The sequence below is a fragment of the Canis lupus genome, chromosome 7, assembly GCF_011100685.1.
Source record: "Canis lupus familiaris isolate Mischka breed German Shepherd chromosome 7, alternate assembly UU_Cfam_GSD_1.0, whole genome shotgun sequence".
NCBI classification, from domain to species: domain Eukaryota; kingdom Metazoa; phylum Chordata; class Mammalia; order Carnivora; family Canidae; genus Canis; species Canis lupus.
In genome coordinates this window covers 55,858,954-55,884,729 of record NC_049228.1, presented here as the reverse complement: position 1 = coordinate 55,884,729, position 25,776 = coordinate 55,858,954, and the positions used below count along the sequence as shown (strand labels likewise).

Below are 25,776 nucleotides of genomic sequence, written 5' to 3'. Positions count from 1 at the left end.
CTATAAGTCAGAATCTGTGCCAAGTTCAAATACATAAACAGTATCAATACTGTCTCTGCCATCATAGCTTACAAGCTAATACATGTGCAGCATGAGGTGTGTAATACACATGCAATAATGTTAATTACAGACTTGCAACCATTTATCAGCAATTCTGTAATGCTAATAGTGTATAAATGGAAAGTTTTTCAGAAACTTTGGGGAAATTTGGCCGAAAGAACTGATGAGAATACTTACAATCTTTCTTTTTCCTACTTTCTGTGAATATTCATATTTTAATGGCAGGAATACTAATACATTTGTATATTAGATGTTTTCTCAGACCCTGTTGCAAGTGTTATATTCCTCAAATCTGAAAAGTTCTGAATTTTGGACCACATAGGATCCAAGGTTTCAGATAAGGCTTGTGGCTGTGGACTAAAAATTACAGTTCAATTGTTCTTCCCCCATCCTATATGGTTTTGGTAGAAATAATGATCAAAGAGCCTCAGTGACCTGATCCTGGCCATGACTTAGTGTGGACCATCATGAGAGCTCACTTCAGTGGCTGATCCAAGGGATGGGCATATGAACCAAATAGGACCAAAGTCTTTTCATGGAAAAGGGGATGTAGAGTTGGAAGATTGTTCTTGAATTGTAAATTTTTTAAAAAGATTTTTATTTATTTATTCATGAGAGACAGGGAGAGAGAGAGGCAGAGACATAGGCAGAGGAGAAGCAGGCTCCAGGCAGGGAGCCTGATGTGGGACTCGATCTTGGACTCCAGGATCATGCCCTGGGCCGAAGGCAGGTGCTAAACTGCTGAGTCACCCAGGGGTCTTTTGGATTGTAAATTTTAGGGAGAGAAGTTTAGAGCTACTGATGGCATCATTTTATAACAGGTAGCAAGGACTTGTCTCAGATATAAGCTAATGCACAAGGGAAGCATAGTTAAGAAATAGGAGAGCCGTGAAGCCCTAACGTCTGACCCCATGGATCCAGCTATGTGTGAATCCCTGGACTTCCCGGTTTCTTGAGAAAATTCTCCTGACCTCTTTAAAAGGAGATTGAAAATGTGTTTTCAACAAAAATGCTAATTAATCTTCATCCAAGCTTTGATAATAATTATGAGTTAATGATATGCACTTTGACCGTAATTTTAGAGCATTATTGGCCTTTAATAATGATCTTTCACAAATACATGAGGGTTTAATGTCTTATTTTTAATACTCAGAAGCCCAGTTTGGCTAATCCTATCTGAAAATTCCTTTGATCAAGATAAGAAAAACTAAATTATCAACTGAAATAATATATTATCATTTTTAACGAAGTGATTACCTACTTAAATCTCCACTAGGAAATATCTTTAAATTCTGAAATAAGTGACTAGATGTGCTTATGATTATTGTTGATCATGGCCTCTCTGCCCCTAATAGTTCATTTGTGAAACCTGACACCATATACAAATTCTATTCAGTTAACATTACAAAACATTTCTAAAATAGTATTTCAAGAGTTAATAAGAGTTAAAGTTAAATAATGTAACTTTTTCTTGAGAGTTTTTTTCTTTTTTTTACTATTAGATTTCCAGTTAGCAGTCACTTTAAAAATTGAAATGCCAAGTGCAGAATTCTGTGAAACATAGCACACAATAAAAATTTGCTTATCTCCCAGGTAATTTCTACCACAAAGTAACACATTAGTAAATGTCCATTCACTCATTCATCTTTCATTCGACAATATCAATTCAGTTGAATTGAACACGTACTGAGCAGCTTTCATTAGCAATTAATTGCACTGTGTGTAAAACAGTATAAGTGATACAGACATGAACAAGGTAAGCAGCATAGTACTCAAGGAACAGAACTTCTTATAAGGCAGCTAAGGCCAATATATAAATAACAGCAATATAAGACAGGATAAAACTACAAAAAATGTACCACAAAGTACAATTTGCACACAGAAGAGAGAGAGATTTAGGGCTGCTTTTAGTGAGAGGTGAGGACTAAGTAGATAAAGACATATTTGATTTAGTCCTCCAACTAGTTGATGAGGTTGAGCAGTGAGGGTTTTCCAGTAAAGGGAGCCAGGGAACACGGTTTCAAATTATATTGTAATTTATCACGTTCCTCAGATATTAGGTACTATATTGGGTAGGAGTTTTTACATTTGTTATTTCAAGTGACATTGGTTTTCATGTGTGATATAAAAGCTATTTGTTTCCATTCTTCCATGAGGAAACTGAAGCTCAGGAATACAAGTCCATGAGTAGCAACTGGCAAAGAAAGCAGGTCCAAGAACCAAGATCCAAGGTGTTTTTCTTCAAATTTTCTCACCAATGCTGCTAATTTTTCATTGTTGCCCAGGGCTCAGCCTCCCTCTGCATGGAGGACATTTCAGCTCTTCCATACAGCCTGTGAGTGGTAACCTTGGAAATTGTCTGAGCTAGTTCTTTGTTTCATACTCTGGAAGCAGAGGTTAGCTGGGCATTGACTTGTGAATTAAAAGCAATTTCGCCAAAAAAAAAAAAAAAAAAAAAAAAAAAGAAAGAAAAAAAAATCAAGACTTTTTTCTTCCTTAGTCCCTTGTAGACAGTCTTCTGGCATCTATTTTGAGGACAAGAGGTGTGGTCCTTCTGTTTTTCTGTTTTAGATCATCTCTTGTTTGTTCATTGTGACATTTAAGAATTTTTTGGGTCTGCTGCAGTTGTACTAGGATGTACACAGGTATAGATTTATTTTTATTTATACTACTCTATGCTCATCTATTTTTCTGTTCTTAGGATTCAATGGTCTACTCAATTCTAAAAAACTCTCCTCATCTGTTTGAATATTGTTCTTATTCTAATTTCTCTTAGGAAATACCTTTTAGATCTATCTATATCATTCTGTTTTCAATCTTAAGTTCTTTTTTCTTATTTCCATTTTTCTTTCTAGAAGTAATTTCTATAGTCTATATCCCAGATTATTGATTTTCTCTTTGGCTGAATCCTACCTCCTATTTAACCCATCTAGGAAGGTTTTAATTTTAATGCTTATAATGCCTGTCATTTTATTTCTTGAAGTTATAACTGGATGTTTCCAATTCCCCTGTCATAAGAGAGTAACCCTTTCCAAGTCCCAGCTATTTATATAGTTGGCAGTTCCTGTTCCTCTCCAGTTATGAAATCCTCATCACTTGAACTTAAGTGGGCATTCGGACTGTAACCTGACCTGCTTTGGCCTACATTCAGGTTTTCTACCTTGCTAATCTGTTACCCTATCAAATTACGGGTTTATAACTCTGGTTATGAGTTTCCTATCAAGTTCATAGCCTGAAAATTTCCTTCTCTTTCTTTTGCTCTCAGCTAGGTATTTAAAAAGTTATTATATTCTACTCAGTATTTGTGTATTTGTAGAGGGAAGGTGGGTGCGGTGTATGAGGGGTACTCCACGAGGCTTAGGTCAACATTTTGCTAAAACTAAAAGATCCAGTGATAAGTCAGTCTTACAACTATGTTGGCTATATTCTTTACACTCTAATTACTCTTCAACCTTAATATATTTAGTAAATAATGAGAGAACAGTACTCATTATCCCTGAGTCAGGAACAATCAGTGGACCACAAGAGCACACGAGGAGAAAAGTACCAGAAATCCTGTGTGAGAGTTCAAGTTGAGAAACGAAAGAATTGAACATATTAGGAAAAAAAGGATAGAAAGAGGCCAGATCATATGCTAAATATTTCATATACATTATCACATATAATACCCCAACAGTCCTCTCCTTTAGAAAATTGGAGATTCAGAAACATCACACAGAGTTGTACAGGAATTGAACCTAGGCCTCTAAGTTTCAAAAGGCCATACTTGATTATTATAAGAAACTCAGAACTTTTTCTGATGTGGCAAAAGTTTGACATCAAAGCCAGAATCAAGGAAGACTACTCCGGGAGCAAAGACAGATTTCTCATATAGCCAATGAAATTTAGACACAAGGGCCTTTCAACTGGATGGGACTCACAGAGTTTCTGGGTATTGTAAGTATGTGGATAGGGAGGGGAAAGCCATGTGAAAATTGGAAAATATTTAAATGTAAGTGTGTCTGAAAATTGTCTAAAGAGATGTCAGAGAGAAGGGTTTGAATCTTCAAGACTTCTGTTTTTGAAGATTTTGGGGGTAGAAATCTTTTCTAATTAGAAATAAATATTCATCCTTCTACTTAAATTTTTGCTAATAATGGTGTATTACTTTTCTTTTAATGAAAGGCTCCAACTTTATAACTTTCAGGCACAAATCCTAGTTCTGTCCCTGCCTGGGAATAGAGGGTGGGGGGAGTATAAAATGAAAATAGGCTAGTTAGGATTCTGTAGGAGTATAGGTATGAAGTATGAAGGACTAGAAGTAAAGTGGTTAATGATAAAAGTCAAAATTATTTTTTTAAGATTTTATTTATTTATTCATGAGAGACACAGAGAGAGAAAGGCACAGACACAGGCAGAGGGAGAAGCAGGCTCCATGCTGGGAGCCTGATGTGGGACTCGATCCCTGGTTTCAGGGATCACACCCTGGGCTGAAGGTGGCGCTAAAATGCTGAGCCACCTGGGCTGCCCAAAGGTCAAAATTATTAGACTGATTCAAGAATCATAGCAAAGAAAGAATAAACGGAATCCAGTGAATGGTAGGATGTAAGCCATAAATATAAGAAAGAATCCAGTCTCATTCCAGGTTTATGAGCACTGCTGTAAATGACATTAGTGGCACTATTACCAGAAAGAGCCCAGTCAAGAGGAATTTACTGGTGATTTGGTAGATGAGGTGAAAGACCAGTGGAGAGTATGAATGGTGGAAAATACAAAGAGTTCTGCGGATAGAACAACACATTTGTCCAGCATCTGGCTGACATTTGGAAATGAAATACAAAAGCTCTGCAGATGACTGGGACTCTATGGGAAGAGCTGCTTACACACAACAGCCCTCAGTAGCTGTAGATTCAGAAAGACACAGTACATGGCCAAGCCCAGGATTTTCGTAAGTGGCTCAAAAGCAAGGAAAGGTAAATAAGAAGGGAGAGCAACAAGAGCCTCAAGAAAATGGAGGTGATTTCACTGAGAATGCAATGTTTGGATCTGGTGCAAAGATCACATGACTATGTGATCTTTTAAAGAACCAATTCAATAGGGTAGTGAGAACCAGAGTCTGAATGTGAGGGATCATCAGGAGAGTTGATGGTAATATGCATGATCTGTGAGTATAAAATAATCTTTCAGGATTATTGAATGGCAAAGAAGAATGGTCTCAGATTGTAGAAGAGACATGAGATGAAATACTTTCTTTGAGTTTGAGGACTTTTTTTAAGTCAGAAGAGAAGAAATTTTTCTCTCTCTATGGTAAAGGAAAATTGGAAATAGAAGCATTGGGATGGTTGACGAAACAACATTGTGACAGAAACTGAATGATGGGGGAACAGAGGCTTTGGGGTCATCCAGGGGCAAATACAATGAGGACATTTCCTCTGTAAAGACAGTGGCAGATACTTAAAAAATTTCAGATGATTATGAAAGTTTTTAATATTGCTTATGTAGATTCTTTGAGTGATAACCAAGGCTAGATACATCCATGTTAACAATGGCCAAAGTAAAATAGAGATGTAGATCTTGAAACTGAGAAAGAAAAAAGAATTGCGAATTCAAAAGGTCAGATAGTAAAATTATTAAGGAGAGTATTAGAGGATGTAATTAAAAAGAAATACTATGAATAAAGACCTCAGAAGATGGCATGAAAGTATCCTGGGGGATGGAGATGACATTTATAAAATAGAGACCAAAAGTTGGTACAAGTAGCAGGTGGGGAATTCAAACAAAATGTGTTTGCTAATTAGTATCAATTAAGTTAATTGGTCACAAAGACAGAAACCTACACAGTTATGGGAATAATAACGTGAAAAATGACTGCACAGGTTATTACAGAGTTTTTAATCATGACCTTGTATGAACAAATGGATGGGTATATCTCTAATCAAAGTTTCAGTCTAAAGAAGCACTTGAATTCATTCTTTATATCTCCATTTGCTAAAGAATGAACAGCCAATGTCACTGCAGCTTTTGCAATGCTCCTACCAGGGAAGTTTTAAATTGAAATCAAATTCCAATCTTTCTACTTTCATCTGCATTAGACAACTAAAGGCAAATGATGTAATTAGGGAAATTCCCTTAAAAAATGTACTATTGCTTAAACATTACTTCTTTTCTGATGAAAGAGTCATAAGCTCAGGAGACTAGATATCAAAATAGCTGAGGAGGGTACTATAGGATGCGATTAAAAAGAAATAGTATAAAAAATAAAATAAAAAAGAAATAGTATAATAAAGAATTTTCATTATGGTATTAAAACATGGTGTTTCTATAATTAGATTTAAATATTTTTTAAATTAATATGTCACATTTCCCCCTAAAATAAATATCAGAGCCATTAAAGAAATATATACCTTTCATCAATTAAATGAAAGGATAACTAGTACTTCAGATAAACTTTGGCTCTCAACTTGCTGGCAGTGAGGCACACAAGGGAACATATTTAGTTGCATGGTCCTAGGCAAGAGAAAATAAAAAGCATTCTATCTACATAGGAGAGGCACTTTTTTTTTTCTTGTATTACATTTGGAAGGAAGTTTCTGAAATAAGGTAATTTATGGACATTTTAGTAGCCTAGTGGAAAAAACACTTAGTAAAATACTACGAGTATGTCATAGACCTATTTCTCCAAACATAGTGAATCACATGATATTTTAAAAATAAGTAAATAGGTAAGTTTTCAAGATGCTGAATTTATTGAACTCAAATATTAGGGTATCTGATCTATCTTAGTATAGTGGCGCAATTTGAGATACAGTAGGAATGATAGACCACAAGTGTCTTACAATAGCTCCCCTAAATATCTTTTCAGTTTTATAAAAAATACATGTAAACATATGCAGCATGGTGAAACAGTCTCTAACAATATACGCTCAAACTCAAAAAGAGAAAACATCGTTATAACACAGACTACTCAGGTATGGGCCAATCCCATCTTGTTCATAAAGTTTGGCTTTTATGATCTTATCTGTTATACCTGCTCTTGAATTTAAGATCAGGGCATCTTGGACAAACATTTTTATTCTAGAATAATCAACAGATATTCTTCAGAAAACTAAAGTAATTTGAGAGTCAAAAGTGCACAACTAAATCAGTAGCAATTGGATATGTTTGTTAAAGGATTAATTTTATGGCTGTTTAGCCCATTCATTGGGTTCTAAAAATCTAATGAAAACTACAACAATACTCTGGATCAAACTTATGAGATTTATTTTTCATAAAAGGTGACCTTTGATATTCAACACTGAGGATTTTATGATTTGAAAGGATTGGTAACAGTGACTTGGTGAAAAGGTGTAGAAAAGAATCATAATATAAAGTAATATAGTGATAGTTATATAACAATAGTAATATAGTTATTGTACTTCATCCTTTACAGAGACCATTCACAGTGATGGCATGAAATTTTGGCTGCTTAAGCAATCAACATCTGTGGGGTCTTGTTAATTCTAGTGAAAAAAATGTATAAATACCTACTCTAATATTTATGTGAATTCAGTGAAGTCAGTTAAAAGTATTTATGTTGGCATGTAAATTCTTAAGAGATAATTATTATTAACCATGAATATATTTTGTATTAATGACAGTGGGAAATTAACAAAAATGAATGCCAACATTCTTAACTACTATATGTTGTGATAAACCACTTCTATGGGATTATCTCTGAATTTCTCGAAGTCAACACAAAACATATAATTCAATATTTTGTGTTTTACTCTACTGAAGGAGTCTTCTGGCTTAGAAAGCCCAAATGACTGGAAGAGATAAGCTTGTTGAATGCCACTTTCATTTTATAAGATGGAATATCCTACCAAACAATCCTACACTTAACAATTTCATTTTACAATTATATTTTTAAAAATTCTTATGTTGTCTTGTTGACCTGTGAAGTCTTACAGAATAATTTGTATGTAAAAACCTGCTGAAAACAAGACTTTTTTTTCATGTCTACCTACATAAAACACAACAGAAAACAAGATTTTATATTTAATGCTGTTCCGATTTTTAAAAAACTATGGATATTACTTTATATCAAATTTAAAAAGTGAGGGCAAAAATATTCACATACTATATTTAGCTGCAATTACTACTGCCCTAGTCATACATTTTTCCTATCTCTTCTAGATAAGTATTCAAAATGGCACCTAATCCTTTCCCATGTCCCGTAACAATGAAGTGATATATTAAAAAAAAGAAAAGATTCCAAGGGTCAGCTGGATGGTAGATTTGCTATTTCCAGTAGTACATTACTGAATAAATATATATAAAAAAACTAACCTGCAATATAAATTTTCATTCATGTTGCTCATTTAACATTTAATTATATTTGGCCTTGTATTTTTACTTAAGTACTTACTTTACTTCCCACAACTTGTCACCTCAATGAATCATAATGATCAGGGAACATGTTAATTTTTCCTAATTAACTGGTCAGAAATCTCTAATATTTCTGCTTATAACTTTATATAATATATGTACATTATTGAATAAATGAATGAATAAAAATAAAATAGCATTTCTTTATAGTATATTTCTTTAAGATTAGTTTGCAAAACTATATGACTTTGAATCTCAACTTTTGTCCTTCTCTATGCATAGCACAGGGTTTACAACAAATAGATGTCCATGTTGAAGTAAATAAATACAATCAACAGGAAAACCTGTGAGTCTCAAATATGCCTTTAAAGGATATAGGAATCTTACAAGACAATGGCTTTTTTCTCATAAAAATAATTAATGGAAAATAAGATAATTTTTACCAAAGAATCTCTAAATAATATTACAAGATTAGGAAAAGAAATAGTAATGCCAGATGCTGGTAATAAAAACCTTGATAGATGATATCATCTTTATTGTTACTGAAAAAGGAAAGTATATATTGTACATTCTATTCTGAATGAGACATATTTAGGTTCAATTGCAATTTTATATCAGCTGCTAAATGGTTCTGAACTAAAAGTCAATGCCAGGACTCTAGACTTTTACACCTGCTTAGCTACGCTGTCTGTCATCTTTTTCCTATTGAGTAGGCAATAATAATTTTTCAATAACTGAGTAAAGGGATAAATAGCTTTAATTTCCTCAAGCAAACTCTCCTTCTCTTTTATTCTGTGCCACCACTCCTGCCATAATTCAGTTTGATCAGGCATAGCAATGCCATTTTTATTTTAAAATGACTTATGCACTACAAACTCTGGCTTCAATATAGTTATTCTGAGAAGTAAACAAATACTTAAATGGAGTATTCTGTGATTGTTTAATACAAACGGTTTGGGAAGCTTTCATCAGATGATAGATTAAATAATATTTAAAATATTTTCAGATTTAAGATTTATTGAGTGACTACCATGTGTCAGAAATGGCTTGCAGAACTTTACAAGTGACAACTTATATAATACTCATAACTTTATAAATTAGGAGTTACCACCTCTACTAGAGGCATCTGAGTGTAGGTATCTGAAGCAATGTGCCAGTCACACAGCTCCAGGGTGGTGGATCGAGAACTCCAAACCAGGCTCTCTGAGGACTGAACATTGAGCTTGGTCCCAACTAGGCAGATTGCCTCTCTTAAAGTCAGAGAGTCTATAAAGATTCTGTTTTATAGGATATACAAGGAGGGCACCTGGGTGGCTCCATCAGTTAAGCATTAGATTCTTGATTTCAATTCAGGTCATGATCTCAGGGTCATAAGATTGAGCCCTGTGGCAAGCTCCATGCTGGGTGTGAAGCCTGCTTAAGATTCTCTCTCTCCCTCCCTCTCTGTCCATTCCCCTACCCCTGTCAATTCTATAAATAAATAAATAAATAAATAAATAAATAAATAAATAAATAAATACTGAAGGTATTTTTACAAGCCAGCGGGGAAGGACTGATAGTAGATAGTGGATTTACTGCTTTTGTCATTGCATTTAGATCTAAAAAGCTATTTCTCCAAATGACATCTCTGAAACCTCTCCTAGCTTCACCAGCACCACCCCTTCACAACTAATGCATTACAGACACTGATCACAAACACTAACAGTTCCTAGCTTTGATGGAGCCAAGAAAAGGGGGGAAATGGCTTCAGAAAATTTCTGATACATTGCTGCTCACATGCATTAAAAAACAAAAATTTAAAAAGCACATTGTAAATGTATACACTATTTCTAGGAATAACAATTAGAGCCAGCTGAAATAGAACAAAGTTCAGAAACCATTGATAACTGATTTCTATCTGTAAACAATCTGATGTCAACAAAATCTCATCCATCTGTAAAGCCCAGATGAATATGAAAGCTCATGTACCATCCACAAGCACACAAATACACCATGTACAACAAAACCTTATTTTTCACATGAGGATTTTCAGTTCCCTGATCTTTACTTTCAAGGCATGCTACCTGTTAACCACTGGTATGAAAACAGTATTACTTAGGTGGATTCATCCATTTTCTTTGGTTCCAGAGAAAGCAATTCTCATGGGCCATCTAAAGCAACGACTTGTGCTTCAGTTGGAGACTTGGTTAAGTTTAATCTGCTTTAGCAGTGACAGAAGACAAACAAAAATGAGATGCTGGTTCTCATTGGTTTTTACTCATATCACCGTCATTTTCCATGACATGGTACCACATGTGCCTGTGAGCACTGGTCTCATCAGGTATTCCTTATTGAGTGACAAAGGGGGTAAATACTTCAGGAAGATGAAAAGGAGAAGGGGGGAAAAACAAACAGGCAAACAAAAACCCCTTGGACCTGACATTATGGAAAAAATAAAAAAAGACACTAAGATGAAAAAAAAAATAGTGTCATGGTTTACATGTGGGATTTTGATGGAATCTAGGGCTGTGTTTTAATTCAAAACTCACCATCTCAAAACCACTTCTTTTCATCCGCCTGCAGGACTTGAGGTAAGTACGTATACGTTTTCTGGCACGCTCTTGATACTCAGGGAATTGTCGCCTGCATGAGTCAATGATAGCCTGGATCTTTTCTTTGGGCTGCTTAGAGATTGGGACCATTCGGTCCAAGTTTTCATCTACAAACAGCCTGACAAACATCTGTTGGCAAGAGGGAGACAGAGGAGAAGGGTTTGGAGGACTGCTCTCTGCTGTTCCTAGCTTCCTGTCTTGATTACCGATAGGAAAATACTCTTTTCTGCTTTATGCACTGGAGAACTTTGCCATGGAAAGCCAGAGATTTTACGCAAACACCCTTTTAAAGGCTTTCGAAATGGTTGGATTAAAAAAAAAATAGAGAGAAAAAAAGAGAGAGAGAGGCAGACAGACAGACACACAGACAGAAAAGTATAGACTATTGTGTAGGGAAAAAAAATCAGGAAATAACAGTACACTGTGACAATTAAGGACCCCATAAAATTCTCCATTAAGGATAAATGCGACTGCTCCACTGTGACACTGCACAGTGCAATCATCTCTGAAAACAATGGACTCTCTTGTCATGCATAATTAGATAAGCCGGGAAGGCGGGAGAAATAACTGGTGACAGGCATACTCTTCCGAGGAAGAAGCCGAGGCCCCTCATCCACTAGGTAAACATGCATACTCACACAACACAAATCCAGTTTTCAGCTCACATTTGGCTTTAAAATTCTAAACAAAACACAGCAATTCTGGTGTCTGGTTGGCAAAGAGTGTTTCATGTACTTTTTAAATCCTTCTGTAAATTAAACAGACATGTCTCTAGAATAGCCACATTTACCAACAAGCAACAACACCAAAGTGAAGCGGTAAAGGAAGCCACGCGGGGAGGGTGGCCGGACTCACATTAAAGGCCTTCAGCCGCTCGGCCTCAACGCCATCGGTCTCGTTCACTTTCTCCGAGTCGTCGTGCTCGTCGTGCTCATCTTCGTCCTCATCTCCCCTGTTCAGGGACAGGTCCTCGGCACCTCGGTCTACGCTCTCATTTTTGCCAGACTCGTAGCTTGAGTAGCTATGTGCCGGAGACTGCAAAGAGAGGCGCAGATTGCTGCTTGTAAATCCATCGCACGGCAGACAAACGCAGCTTTTAATTTCTCAAAGATCTCAAAGATCTTGCTCAAAGAAGTGAATCCCAGAGTTGTAGCTATTTTCATTTGAATCGGAATGAAGGGAGAGGAGAAGAAAAATCTACCTCCCCAGTCATGCTGGTCGCATTACCAGTATTCCATAGCTGCATGAACATTTCTAACACTACAGAAAGTTCTATCGAATTTAGCTTTTCGAGCGCAAAGATAGTTCCCACTTAATATACTCAGGAAGGAAGGAAGGAAGGAAGGAAGGAAGGAAGGAAGGAAGGAAGGAAGGAAGGAAGGAAGGAAGGAAGGAAGGAAGGAAGGAAGGAAGGGGAGGGAGGGAGGGAAGAAGGGAAGGAGGGAAGACAGATTAACCTTTAATCACCTTTGCAAAAGAATCATTGAATCACACACATCCTTAGAAATGACCTCAGGGCTTAGTCAGTCTAACCATATTAGTAATGTTTTTAACAGATAAGGAACCTAAGGGGTGGATATATTTAATAGATGTGCCCCACAAGGACTACACAAAATATTGATACTAAGGGGTGCTAATTATAAGACAACGTCTTGAAAATCAGTTTTTAAATTGTGAGTCTTATCATGGCCCTGAATTTTGGCAGAAAAAAAGAACTAGGTTTCCTCAGAATCATGTTAAGCTTAATGCTTCCTAAAGCTTAACGGAAGATAAATGCCGATCAGCGCAGTTCTCGCAAACTTCAATAGGGTTCAAGACCAACCATGGGTCCTGCTGTGGTAGCTCCTACTTTTTTGTCCATGTGGCATCTTTTCCTTTCAGGAACAGCTTCTGTTCCACCAGGTGAGAGTGCCAATCCCAGGGCGGCAACCTTCTCTAACCCAGGTGTGCCCCAACTTTACCTCTGGGTAACTGAAATTAAGTTGAATACAGCAAGGCTAAGCAGAATAGAGTGCTAATAATGTCATCTGAGATTCTAGATTCAACTGTGCCTGAAATTAACCCACCTCCCACACCCCTCCCCCCTTAGTCTTTCTTTGCTTAAATCTGAGTTTTAGTCCTTTGCAGTTGAGTCTAGAGTGGCACTATAGTGGAACACCAAATACCTGTTAGTGAAAGAAGCCAATCTGAAAAGGTTACATATTGTATGATTTGAGCTATAAGACATAATGGAAAAAGCAGAACTATGAACAGTTGAGAAAGATCATTGGTTGCCAGGGGTTTGGGGAGTGGGGTGGGGGATGAAATGGCAAAGCACAGAGGTTTTCTAGGGCCCTGGGAATATTCTATATGATACTATAATGGTGGATACATGTCACTATATATTTCTATGAACCCATAGAACAGACAATACCATGACTCCTAATATAAACCATGGACTTTGGGTATTTATAATTTATCAATGTAAGTTCATCAATTATAACAAAAGTACCACTCTGCTAAGTGGACATTGATAATGAGGGAGGTTATACATGCATATGGGCAGGAGGTATGTGGAAATCTCTGCATCTTCCTCTCAATCTTGCTGTGACCTTAAAACTACTTTAAAAAATAAAGTCCTTTTTCAAAAAAATGGGGAATATGAGTATTGGGATGATAAAACAGAAACAAGCCATAAAAATTACTATAGCCTTTTAGCGACCCACATAAAATATGGTAGTCTTTACACCATAACCCTACCTTAATTTTTAAGAACTTTGGATGACCATACCCTAAGAAGCCTTTATTTCAGGAGCAATCATTTTCATATTCCAAGTGTAATTTTAAAAATTCCAAATCAGGGACACCTGGGTGGCTCTATGGTTGAGCATCTGCCTGCAGCTCAGGGTGTGATACCAGAATCAAGTCCTGCATCGGGCTCCCAGTGGGGAGCCTGCTTCTCCCTCTGCCTATGTCTCTGTGTCTCTCATAAATAAATAAATAAATCTTTTAAAAAATTCCAAATCAAATCTTTTTTTTAAAAAAAAAATTTTATTTATTTATTTGACAGAAAGTGAGAACATAAGTAGAGGGAACATCAGAGGGAGAGGGAGAAGCAGGCTCCCCACCAAACAGGAAACCCAATGTGGGGCTCTATCCCAAGACCCCAAGATCATGACTTGAGCCAAAGGCAGACACTTAACCAACTGAGCCATCCAGGTGCGCACAAATCAAATCACAAAATAAAAGAAACAAAAATGTTAAGGAATCACCACTTAGGCCTTTTGGATGAAACCTTGCTTATCCTCATAACACAGGTGTTCACAGGACCAATGGTATATTTTTGCCTAAATTATGTATTTCATTTTTCCCCTCTTGAGATAACCTGTAGTTCTCCTTAGCAAAGACCTCTTGAAAAATACAATTACACTTTGATTTTCTCACATTTTTACCACCCTTATAGAACTGGTAGCTCTGGACCTAGAAAGCCACCCCACTGCTGTCCACTCCTAGAAAAAGGAGGCCCAATCTGTTTGCTTATTCTGTGGTCAGAGCATAGAATGGCTCGGACAGCAACACTGCCATGCTTGATAGAAGAGCTGAGGCCATAGGGGCCATTTGTGATTCACGCAGCCAAGGGAAATAAAGACAAACCTTTTATTTCTTTATCATGCCCTAAATAAGGGAAGAATCTCATGAATTTAGTGGAAGACATTCATGTTTTCATATTAGTTTGAACACAGCTCTGTCACAGCACTGATCACGAAGTATTATACAAGTTAGCTCATATGTCCATCTTCCACACAGCCCAAGAGTTACTTGAGGTTGGGGTCACTCAGGGACCATGCCTTTTCCATCCTTATAACTTTGCACAATGTCAGGCACATAGTGGGAATAAGATAAGAAATGTTTCTGAAAAAGTGAACAATTAGAGCTGTACAGAATTCGAATTAACTTTTAAACTGCTAGGCGCAGCCCGGGTGGCTCAGTGGTTTAGTGCCACCTTCAGCCCAGTGCCTGATCCTGGAGACCCAGAATCATGTCCCACATCGGGCTCCCTGCATGGAGCCTGCTTCTCCCTCTGCCTGTGTCTCTGCCTCTCTGTGTGTGTGTGTCTCTCATGAATAAATAAGTAAAATCTTAAAAAAAAAAAAGTTGTTAGGATTTAAAAAAATAAAATAAACTGTTAATTAAAAATTTACCTTGTCAGTTACTTCCTTTTTAATTGAGCTATAATTGACAAGCAACATTATATTAGTTTCAGGTATATAATAATGATTTGATATTTGATATATTTCACTGCCACCATATATAATTTCAAAATTGTTTGTGATGAGAACTTCTAAGATTTACTAACTTTCTAATATGCAGTATATTATTAACTAGAGTCATCATGCTGTACATTACATCTCTATGACTTACTTTATAACTCAAAATTTGTCCCTTTTGACTCCCTTCACCTATTCCCCGTCCACTGACCATCCTCCTCCAACTCTGGCAATATATCAACTTATTTTCTATATCTGAGCTTGACTTTTTGTTTTGTTTTTCAAGATTCCATGTGTGAGATCATTCGATATTTGCCTTTCTCTCTTTTCACTTAGCAGAATGACCTCAAGGTTCATGTCACAAATGGGAAGACCTCCTTGTAGCTGAATAATATTCTGCTGTATACATTCACTATGTTTTCTTGATCCATCAAGGACACAGGTTGCTTCCAGTCTTGGGTATTATAAATAATAATACAATGAACATGGGAGTGGATAACCTTTCCAGTTAGTGTTTTCATCTTCTTCAGACAAACACCCATAAGTAGAATTGGAGGATCATATGAAACTTATTTCATTTCATTTTATTTTTTAAGAATTTTATATTTTAGAGAAGGAGAGAGGGAGAGAGAGAAAGAATGCATGAGGAGGAAAGATAGAGGAGGAGGGAGAGAAAGAGGAGAATAAGTCCCAAATAGATTCTATTTTGAGCCAGATGTGGGGCTTGATTTCAGGACCCACGGATCATGACCTGAGCCAAAACCAAGAGTCAACGCTTAACCAGTTGAGTCACCCAAGTGCCCCCATACAAAACTTCTATTTTTAATTTTTTGAAGAACATTCATATTGTTTTCCATAGTGGATAGACCAATGTACAGTCTCACCAACAGTGCACAAGTATGGAGAAAAGAGAACACTTGTGCACTATTGGTGAGACTGTAAACTAACATATACCCTGTTGTAGTTTTAATTTGCATTTCCCTGATAAAGCGATACTGAACATCTTTCCAAGGGCTTAATGGCCATATGTACATCTTCTTTAGAAAAATATCTATTCAGATCCCCTGCACTTGGTATGGGGGTAATTGAATGGGTTGGTATTTTAGTGTTGAGGTGTAGGAGTTCTTATATATTTTAGATCTTGGTCTCTTATTGGATATAACATTTGCAAGTATGTTCTCCTGTTGTTGGTTTCATTCACTGTGCAAAAGCTTTTTAGTTTGATGTAGTCCCATTTGTTTACTTTTACGTTTGGTGTCAAATCCAAAAATCATCACCAACACAGACATCAAAATTACCACCTGTATATTCTTTCAGAGTTTCATGGTTTCAGGTCTTATGTTCAAGTCTTCAATCCATTTTAAGTTTTTTTAGGTGTATGGTGTAAGATAATGGTTTAGTTTCATTCTTTTGCAAGCAGCTGTCCAATTTTTCCAAAATTGTTTTTTTTTTTAAGATTTTTATTTATTTACTCATGAGAGACACAGAGAAGAAGAGACATAGGCAGAGGGAGAAGCAGACTCCCTGAGGGGAGCCTGATGTGGAACTTGATCCCAGGACCCTGGGATCACAACCTGAGTCAAAGGCAGATACTCAACCACTGAGCCACCCACGTACTCCAACATTGTTAATTGAAGACACTGTCTATCCCTATTGTCTGTTCTTGGCTTTATCATGAATTAATTGACCATATATGCATGGATTTATTTCTGGTCTTCCTATTCTGTTCCACTGATCCTATGTATTGGTTTTTATGACAATACTATATAACTTTAATTACTATAGGTTTTTAATACATATTGAAATCAGGGAGCATGATGCATACAGCTTTGTTTCTCTTTGTCAAGACTGCTTTGGCTATTTGGGGTCTTTTGTGGCTCCATACAAATTTTAGGATTATTTGTCCTACTTCTGTGAAAAATGCCATTGAATTTTCATGTGTCTAAATAAATTTTATTTATTTGATAATATTGCATTGAATCTGTAGGTTATATTGGGTATTAAGGACACTTTAATGATATTATTTCTCCCAATCAATCAGCAGGGAATATCTTTCTATTTGTTCGTGTTGGTTTAATTTCTTTTATCAATGTCATACTTTTCAGTGCATAGATCTTTCGCTTCCTCCTCGATTATGTTAATTCCTAGGTATTTTACTCTTTTTTTATGTAATTGTTAATGAGATAGTTGTCTTAATTTCTCTGATAGTTGTTATTAGTGTATAGAAACACAAGATTTTTTTAAATTCAAGTATAGTTAAAGCACAACAGATTTCTGTATATTGATTTGTTATTCTATAACTTTACTGAATTCAGTCAGCTTTTAAACATATAGGGGATCCCTGGGTGGCTCAGCGGTTCGGCGCCTGCCTTTGGCCCAGGGCGCGATCCTGGAGTCCTGGGATTGAGTACCGCATCGGGCTCCCAGCATGGAGCCTGCTTCTCCCTCTGCCTGTGTCTCTGCCTCTCTCTCTCTCTCTCTCTCTCTCTCTCTCTCTGTGTCTATCATAAATAAATAAATAAATCTTTAAAAAATAAATAAATAAATTCTAAAAATATATATATTAGTTATTCATTACTGAATATATTAGGCAATCTTAGAATCATTAAAAATATGAGCAGTCTAGAAGCAGTGGTTTTCAGACAATGCCTACTATGTCAGCAGTAACTGCATCTCCTGGGAACTTATTAGAAATACAAATTATTGGCCCCCATCCAAGACGACCTAAATGAGATACTTTGGGGCTAGACCCAGCAATCTATGTTTTCACATGCCCCCCTAGGGTATCCTAATGCACTTTCAAGTTTGGAACCACTAGCCCAGAACTAACTTCTATCTATAAGAAATAAGGCAGATAGAACAAGTTGAATAACACTAGAAAAAGCAAAGAGACTTCCAAAATATGAGACCTTGTACAGGACGACTGGCTGGTTCTGCAAAAAGTGACACAGGAAAAACAAGTGATACATTAGAAGAGATTTAGAAGTGTACGGGCGTACCTTGTTTTATGGCATTTTACAGATATTGTGGGGTCTTGGTTTTTGCTTCTTTATAAAGTAAAAGTTTGTGAAAACCCTGTGGCAAGCAAGTTGATCAGCACCAGTTTTCCAATAGCATTAAGCTCACTTTGTGTCTCTGTGTCACACTTTGTAACACTCATACTATTTCAGTGTTTTTCTTCTTCATTATAATTGTTATGGCAAGTTATGATCAGTGATCACTGATGTTATTATTGTAATTGTTTGGGGTAATCACAAACCATGCCCATCAGAGATAGTGAATTTAATTGAGAAAGTGTATGTATTCTGACTGCTTCATTGACCAGCAGTGCCCCCACCTCTCTCTCTCTTCAGGCCTTCTTATTACCTAAGATAACAACAATACTGAAATTAGGCCAATTAATAATCTTATAATGGCCTCTAAGTGTCATGTAAAAGAGTCATGTGTCTCACTTTAAATCAAAAGCTAGAAATGACCAAGCTTAGTGAGAAAAGCATATCAAAAGTGGAGACAGGACAAAAGCAAGGCCTCTTGTGTCACAAATTGTAAATGCAAAGGAAGAATTCTTGAAGGAAATTGTAAGTGCTTTTCCAGCGAACACACAAATGGTGAGAGTGAAACAATCATATTCTTGATATGGAGGAAGTTTTAGTGGTCTACGGAGAAAATCAAACCAGCCATCACATTTTCTTAAGCCAAAGTATAATCCAGAGCAAGGACCTAACTCTTGTTTGAAGCTAGCAGAGGAGCAAAGGATAGTTCATAAGGTTTAAAGAAGGAAGCCACCTCTCTCCCTAACATCAAAGTGCAAGGTGAAGCAGCAAGTGCTGAAGTAGAAGCTGCCGCAAATTATCCAGATGATTTAACTAAGATAATAAAGGTGGCTACACTAAATAACACATTTCCAATATAAGACATAACAGTCTTATATTGGAAGAAGATCTCATCTAGGACTTTCATAGCTAGAGAGAAGTCAATGCCTGGCTTCAAAGCTTCAAAGGACAGGCTGACTCTCCTGTTAGAAGTTAATGCAGCTAGTGACTTTTTGTTGAAGCTAATGCTCATTGACCATAGGAAAATCTTAGGGTCCTTAAGAATTATGCCAAATCCACTCTACCTTTGCTTTATAAACGGAAAAACAAAATCTTGATGACAGCACATTTGTTTGCAACACTGTTGACTGAACATTTTAAGCCTGATGTTGAGACTTACTGCTCAGAATAAACAAAAGATTCCTTTCAAAATATTACTATTCATTGATAATGATAATGCACCAGGACACCTAGGTGGCTCAGTGGTTGAGTGTCTGCCTTCAGCTAAGGGTGTGATCCCGGGATCCATGATTAAGTACCACATCGGGCACCTTGCATGGGGCCTGCTTCTCCCTCTGCCTATGTCTCTGCCTGCCTCTCTCTCTCTCTCTGTCTCTCATGAATAAATAAATAAAATCTTTTTAAAAAAAGATAATGATAATGCACCTAGTCAGTCCATCTTTAATGGAGATATACAATGAGATCAGTAGTTTTATGCCTGCTAACACAACATTCATCCTAACAGATCAAGGAGTCATTTTGAATTTCAAGACTTATTTAAGAAACAAGTTTCATAAAATTATAGTTTCCATGTATAGCAATTCTTCTGATGGATCTGAGCAAAATCCATCTAGAAAGGTTTTATATTCATCTACATTAAAAACCTTTTAGAAAGGATTCACCATTCTAAGTGCCGTTCAGAACATTTGCAATTCATAGGAAAAGGTTAAAATATCAACATTAACAGGAGTTTAGAGGAAGTTGATTCCAGAGGTGCCTGGGTGGCTCAGTCAGTTAAGTGTCTGAATCTTGATTTAAGCTCAGGTCATGATCTCAGGGTCGGGAGATCAAGCCCAGCATCGGTGGCTGGTATGGTGTCTACTTGAAATTCCCTCTCCCTCTGTCCCTGCCTCTACTGGTCCCCCTGCTTGCATGCTTGCTTGCTTGCTCTATCTCAAATAAATAATAAATAAATAAAATCTATAAGAAGAAAAAAATGTTGATTCCAGTCCTCAAAAAGGACTTCGAGGGGTTCAAGGCCTCAGTAGAGGAAGTAATTGCAGATGTGGTATAAATAGCAAGAGAATTAGAATTAGAAGGGGAACCTGAAGACATGGCTGATTTCTTGCCATCTCATGATAAAACTTGAACAGATGAGGAATTGGTTCAAGAAAGTGATTTCTTAAGACGGGATCTACCCCTGGTGAAGATGCTGTGAAGATTGTTGAAATAACAACAAAGGATTTAGATTATTACAAAAATCCAGTTGATAAAGCAGTGCTGGGTTTGAGGATGGATTCCAATTTTGAAAGAAGTTCTGTGGGTCAAATGCTATCAAACAGCACTACATGTGAGATAAACTGTAAGAGGGAGAGTCCATCAATTTGCAAACTTCATTTGTTGTCTTATTTTAAGAAATTGCCACAGCCACCCCAACCTTCAGCATCCACCACTCTGATCAGTCGGCAGCCATCAATATCAAGGCAAGACCCTTCATCAGCAAAAATATTCACTAAAAGCTTAGATGATGGTTAGCATCTTTTAGCAATGAAGTGTTCTTTCATCAAAATACGCACTGTTTTTTAGATGCAATGCTATTGCAACTTAAGAGACTATAGTATATTGTAAACATCACTTTTATACACACTGGGAAACCAAAAAATTCATTTGACTAGTTTTATTGTGATATTTGCTTTATTGTGATGTTCACTTTATTGTGGCTTTCTGGACCTGAACTCACAATGTGTCTGAGTTTGTACCTATAATAAAATTAAATGTGTTGAACTTGCTTGTATCATGATTCAAATAAACTCAATACAAAATGTCATTTTGAAAACACTTGGGAATAATTGGCTATAGATGGGGTGTATTACATGGTAACACTGAATTCTTACTAACTTTGCTAGATGTAAGACCTAATATTTGCCTAAGTAAATATCTATGTAAGAAAATGTCCACATTTGTTAGAGACACATATTGAGGTATAAGAGATGAAATGACATGAATATCTGGGATTTGCTTTAAAATACAGAAAAAAGGAAAATAGTGAAAAAAGTGTGGAAAGTCCTAATCACTGTTGAATTTGGCTGATATTAGTAGTTTTGTGTATTATTTTCTTTTTCAATACATTTTAAATTTTCAAAATAAATTTTGAAATTTATAACACTTCTGATTAGTTTGATGAGTCTCCTCCATTTCAGATATTTTTACATAACAATAACTTATTCAACATTTAAAGAATCATTAACCCATGCTTAGAGCAGCAATCTAAGCTCATAGGATTGATCTGATCCAAGTTTTTTGAAGCCTGAAAGTTATAAAATTTGGAGATGGGGCTCACTTATTTGAAAAAAATTGATACAAAAGAGATTTAATAAGAGAAAAATCACAAATTATGAGGTTCTAAAAAGCCTATAAATGCTACTACTATCATCACAAAATACAGTAAAATTTAGAATGTTAATTCTAAAAATTAAGTAACTCCCTGGCACATCTCTGTAACATTGTCTTCTTTTCACATTTCCTGGCTGCATGCTCTTTGATTGCTTCTTCATATGACAATTATTTTGTATTACCACAGCCTATTGAGAATAGAAAAATGATTCAGTCTTTATTTTAGCCTGTCTGATGGAAATGTGTCTTTTACTGTTGGTAGTTTAGAAACTTTCCTTTGCTCTTCAAATTTATTATTGCTAATATCATGCAAATTGTTACATTGTTTTCTGTTGGGGAAACCCTTAATCAAGTTCTTTTCATGTCTAACCCATGAATTTTTAGGGCATTTCAAGTTTTCCTGGGAAGTGACTGATATCTTCATTAAAATGGTATTTTATGAGATTACATTTTCTTAATATTGGTATCTTCTGTCAAATTCAGTATGAAATTTAAATCTTCCCCTGGTGTGTTAATATAATTCATTCCTCATCATTAGTTGTATTTTTCTTACTCCTAAATACTGCTGTTAGTGAGATCTAAAATTTCTATTACAAGTCAGTTACTTCTCAGTGTCAGAATGTCTACTGATTTCCCTTCCCTTTATGGTTTTTCATATTCCATTAATATTTTACCTGAGTTTTCTTTCAATCATTTGGTAAATAAATATAAAGACAACAAAACGATACAGTCTTCATAGTCTTCATATATTTCAAAGTAGGCATTTGTAATTTCTCACTTTTGTCAAAAAGATTTTTCTGGGGTACCTGGGTGGCTTAGTTGGTTAAATGTCTGCCTTCATGATCTTGGGGTCCTGGGATCGAGTCCCATATCAGGTTCCCTGCTCAATGGGGAGCCTGCTTCTCCTCTCCCTCTGCCATTCCCCCTGCTTGTGCTGCCTGGCTCTATCTCTCTGTCAAATAAATAAATAAAATATTTTCTTAAAAAAAGATTTTTCCACATGTTAATTGAAATGTCATATTTCACAAAACATCTCTGTTTTAATACTTACAACTGCATGCGAATCTGCAATTACCATTGATATAACCATGGATTGATATATGTTATTTGATTTACTGATTTTCCATTGTGTAAATACTTTCCAATGATTGAGGTTAACCTTAAACAGTTTTGGATAGATAAGTCACAGGGGACATTTCATCTTGACATTGAGTGTCCAATAGTGAACCAAATTTAATGATTACTTTGAAAATTCTCATGGGATTTTAGTTATTTCAATATTATTCCTTTTCCTCATAACCTCTGAAAGATAATGTCTTAATTAATAATTTTAAAACTATTTTTTGGCATTTCAAATAATACCAGTTTTTCAGGCCTGTTCTTCAAGATGTATGTTGGCTAGAACAGTGCTTTTAATTGGCATGCACTAGTATCACCTGAGGATGGTTGGTAAGGAGGAATATCACAGACAAGAGGTCTCCCTGGAGGAGTAAGGGAGTCAAGCCCTAAATTGAGCATCCCTAGCACTGGCGATCTGTACCATGATGACAAACACCCATAAGGTCTGGCTTTTAAAATCAATGGGGCTTAACTCTGAAGCTTTAAAAATCAGGGGTGCTTAACTCCAGGAGAACTGGAGGAGTATAAAAAACTAAGTCTCTGCTATTCTGCTTGTAAAAGGTCAGCATACTATCTCACTAACTCCTAGACCAGAGCACAGTGGCAGTGGTTTGAAAAGTACCTGAACTGTATGTGAAGATTTACTGATTAACTTTAGGTATTTGTTGGAAAGGTAGGGATCTTTAGGCATTTTCTTCAGGAATGTCAGTGCTAACAGACACTATCTTTCTTGCCTCTTTCAGGTTAACTGATCAGATAATAGCAAAAGGTAGTTTTGACACCCTCCATCTACCTGGCTAGTACTGCTTGTCCTGTGTTCTGTTAACTCATCCCACCCAATATGCCTACCTGGCAAGTAACCCTCCAAAGCAGCTCCTGTCCCACCATATCTGGCAGGCAGGTTCAGTGAAGGCCAGAGTCCTTCCAAAGTCACTACTGCCATGCCACACCCAGTGGGTAGTCTAGGCCAGGTTCAACACATCTCCAAAGTAGCTCCTGCCCCAAAAATTGGAGGGAGGGGATAGGCAGTCCTGACTATTAGCATAACCACAACAGTTTTGACTTGGTTTCTCACCAAATTGCAGTAGGGGCTAACTTCACCCACCACCAGCATACCCACATCTGCTATAGCTGGGTTTCTCAGTCAGCCACATTGGGGCCAGCCCTGCTTAGTGGTGTGCCCACAGTAGTTGCTGCTAGTCATTGTAACCAGCCATGCTGGGAGTGAGCCCTGATCATCAGCATAGCCACAGCTGGAGGGTGTACCCAACCCACATAAAGCACACCCCTGGAGCATCTGGTTCTGGTGACCAGATGAGATTGTATTATGGGCTCCATAAAATACCTTCTACATAAGTCCACTACTTTCAAGACCATAATGCCTCATAATGAGTTTAAAGTACTGGTCAAAAAGGATGCTTGCCAGACTTAAGAATGGATGAACTCAGTGAAAACATCAAAAAAGAAATAGAAAACATAAAAAAGAACCCATCAGAGCTGAAGATAAAAAAAAAAAGAAAAATACACTAGAGGATAACAGCAGATTAGAGGAAGCAGAAGAATGGATCAGAAATCTGGAAGACAAAAAAAAAAAAATTAAAAAAAAAAAAAAAAAAGGGATCCCTGGGTGGCGCAGCAGTTTAGCGCCTGCCTTTGGCCCAGGGCGTGATCCTGGAGACCCGGGATCGAAACCCACGTCGGGCTCCCGGTGCATGGAGCCTGCTTCTCCCTCTGCCTGTGTCTCTGCCTCTCTCTCTCTCTGTGTGTGTGACTATCATAAAAAAAAAAAAAATTCAGAAATCTGGAGGACAGGGTAGTGGAAATCATCCAAACTGAACAGCAAAAACCAAAAAAATAAAAACAAAAATAAAAAATGAGGACAGGGTAAGAGGCCTCTGGGATGACATCAAACACACAAACATTTACATTATAGGGGCTGCAGAAGGAGAGGAGAGAAAGGAGTTGAAAACTTACATGAAGAAATAATAGTTGAAAACTTCTCTAACCTGGGAAAGGAAACAGATGTCCTGGTTCAGGAAGCACAAAGAGACTCAGAAAAGATGAACACCAAAAGGTCCACACCAAGACACATAATAATTAAAATGTCAAAAATTAAAAATAGAGAATCTTAAAAGCTGGAAGAGAAAAGCAAATAGTTACATAACAAGGGAAAGCCTATAAGGCTATTAAACTGCTGATTTTTCAGCAGAAACTATAGTCCAGAGAGGAATGGCAGGATAAACTCAAATGCTAGCAAAAATAAATAAATAAATAAATAAATAAATAAATAAATAAATAAATAAATAAAAGATAAAATAAAACCAAGAATACTCTACGTAGCAGTTATCATTCAGAATTGAAAGAGGGATAAAGAGATTCCCAGACCAAAATTAAATAAATTAAAATTTAAATAAAAAAAAAAAACCCACAACAACAAACCACAAAAATAACAACAAAAACCCACTAAAGCAGTTCATCACCATTAATCAAGCCTTAAAAGAAAAGTTAAGGAGACTTCTTTGGAAAAGGCCAAAAGTACAAATAAAAATGTTATGACAGGAAATTATTCCTGGTAAAAGCAAACATATAGTAAAGGTAGTAGATTAATCACTAGGTTAAAAATAAAAGTAGTAAAATCAATTATATTGGCAAAATTAGTTAAGGGATACACAAAATAAAAAGGTAAAATACAACATCATATACACAAAATGTAAGAGGGGGAGAGAGTAAGAATGTAGTGTATTTAGAATGTATTTGAACTTAAATGACCATAAACTTAATATAGGCTTTTATATATATATGTTGTTACATATGAACCTAATGGTAACAACAAACCCAAAACCTATAATAGAAACAAAAAAATAAAGAGAAAGGAATCCATGCATGAGACTAAAAAGAGTCATCAAATCACAAGGAAAGAAAGCAAGAGAAGAAAGGAACAGAGAAGAATTACAAAAACAACCAGAAAACAACTAAGAAAATGACAAT

General features: G+C 36.3%; 1 protein-coding gene across 16 annotated transcripts in view; it reads right to left on the bottom strand.

Moving 5' to 3' along the window:
* The window catches only part of NOL4 (nucleolar protein 4), a 521,655-nt gene that overhangs the window by 96,082 nt on the left and 399,797 nt on the right, over positions 1–25,776 (bottom strand). For 12 of the 16 annotated variants that reach the window (XM_038543558.1, XM_038543556.1, XM_038543553.1 and 9 more), the window contains 2 exons: positions 11,853–12,032; positions 10,935–11,126 (listed from right to left, as the gene is read on the bottom strand). In XM_038543558.1, the coding sequence (XP_038399486.1) occupies positions 10,935–11,126; positions 11,853–12,032 (372 nt within the window). The remainder of the gene's footprint in view (positions 1–10,934; positions 11,127–11,852; positions 12,033–25,776) is intronic. The other 4 variants (XM_038543559.1, XM_038543568.1, XM_038543557.1 and 1 more) reach the window with 1 other exon arrangement.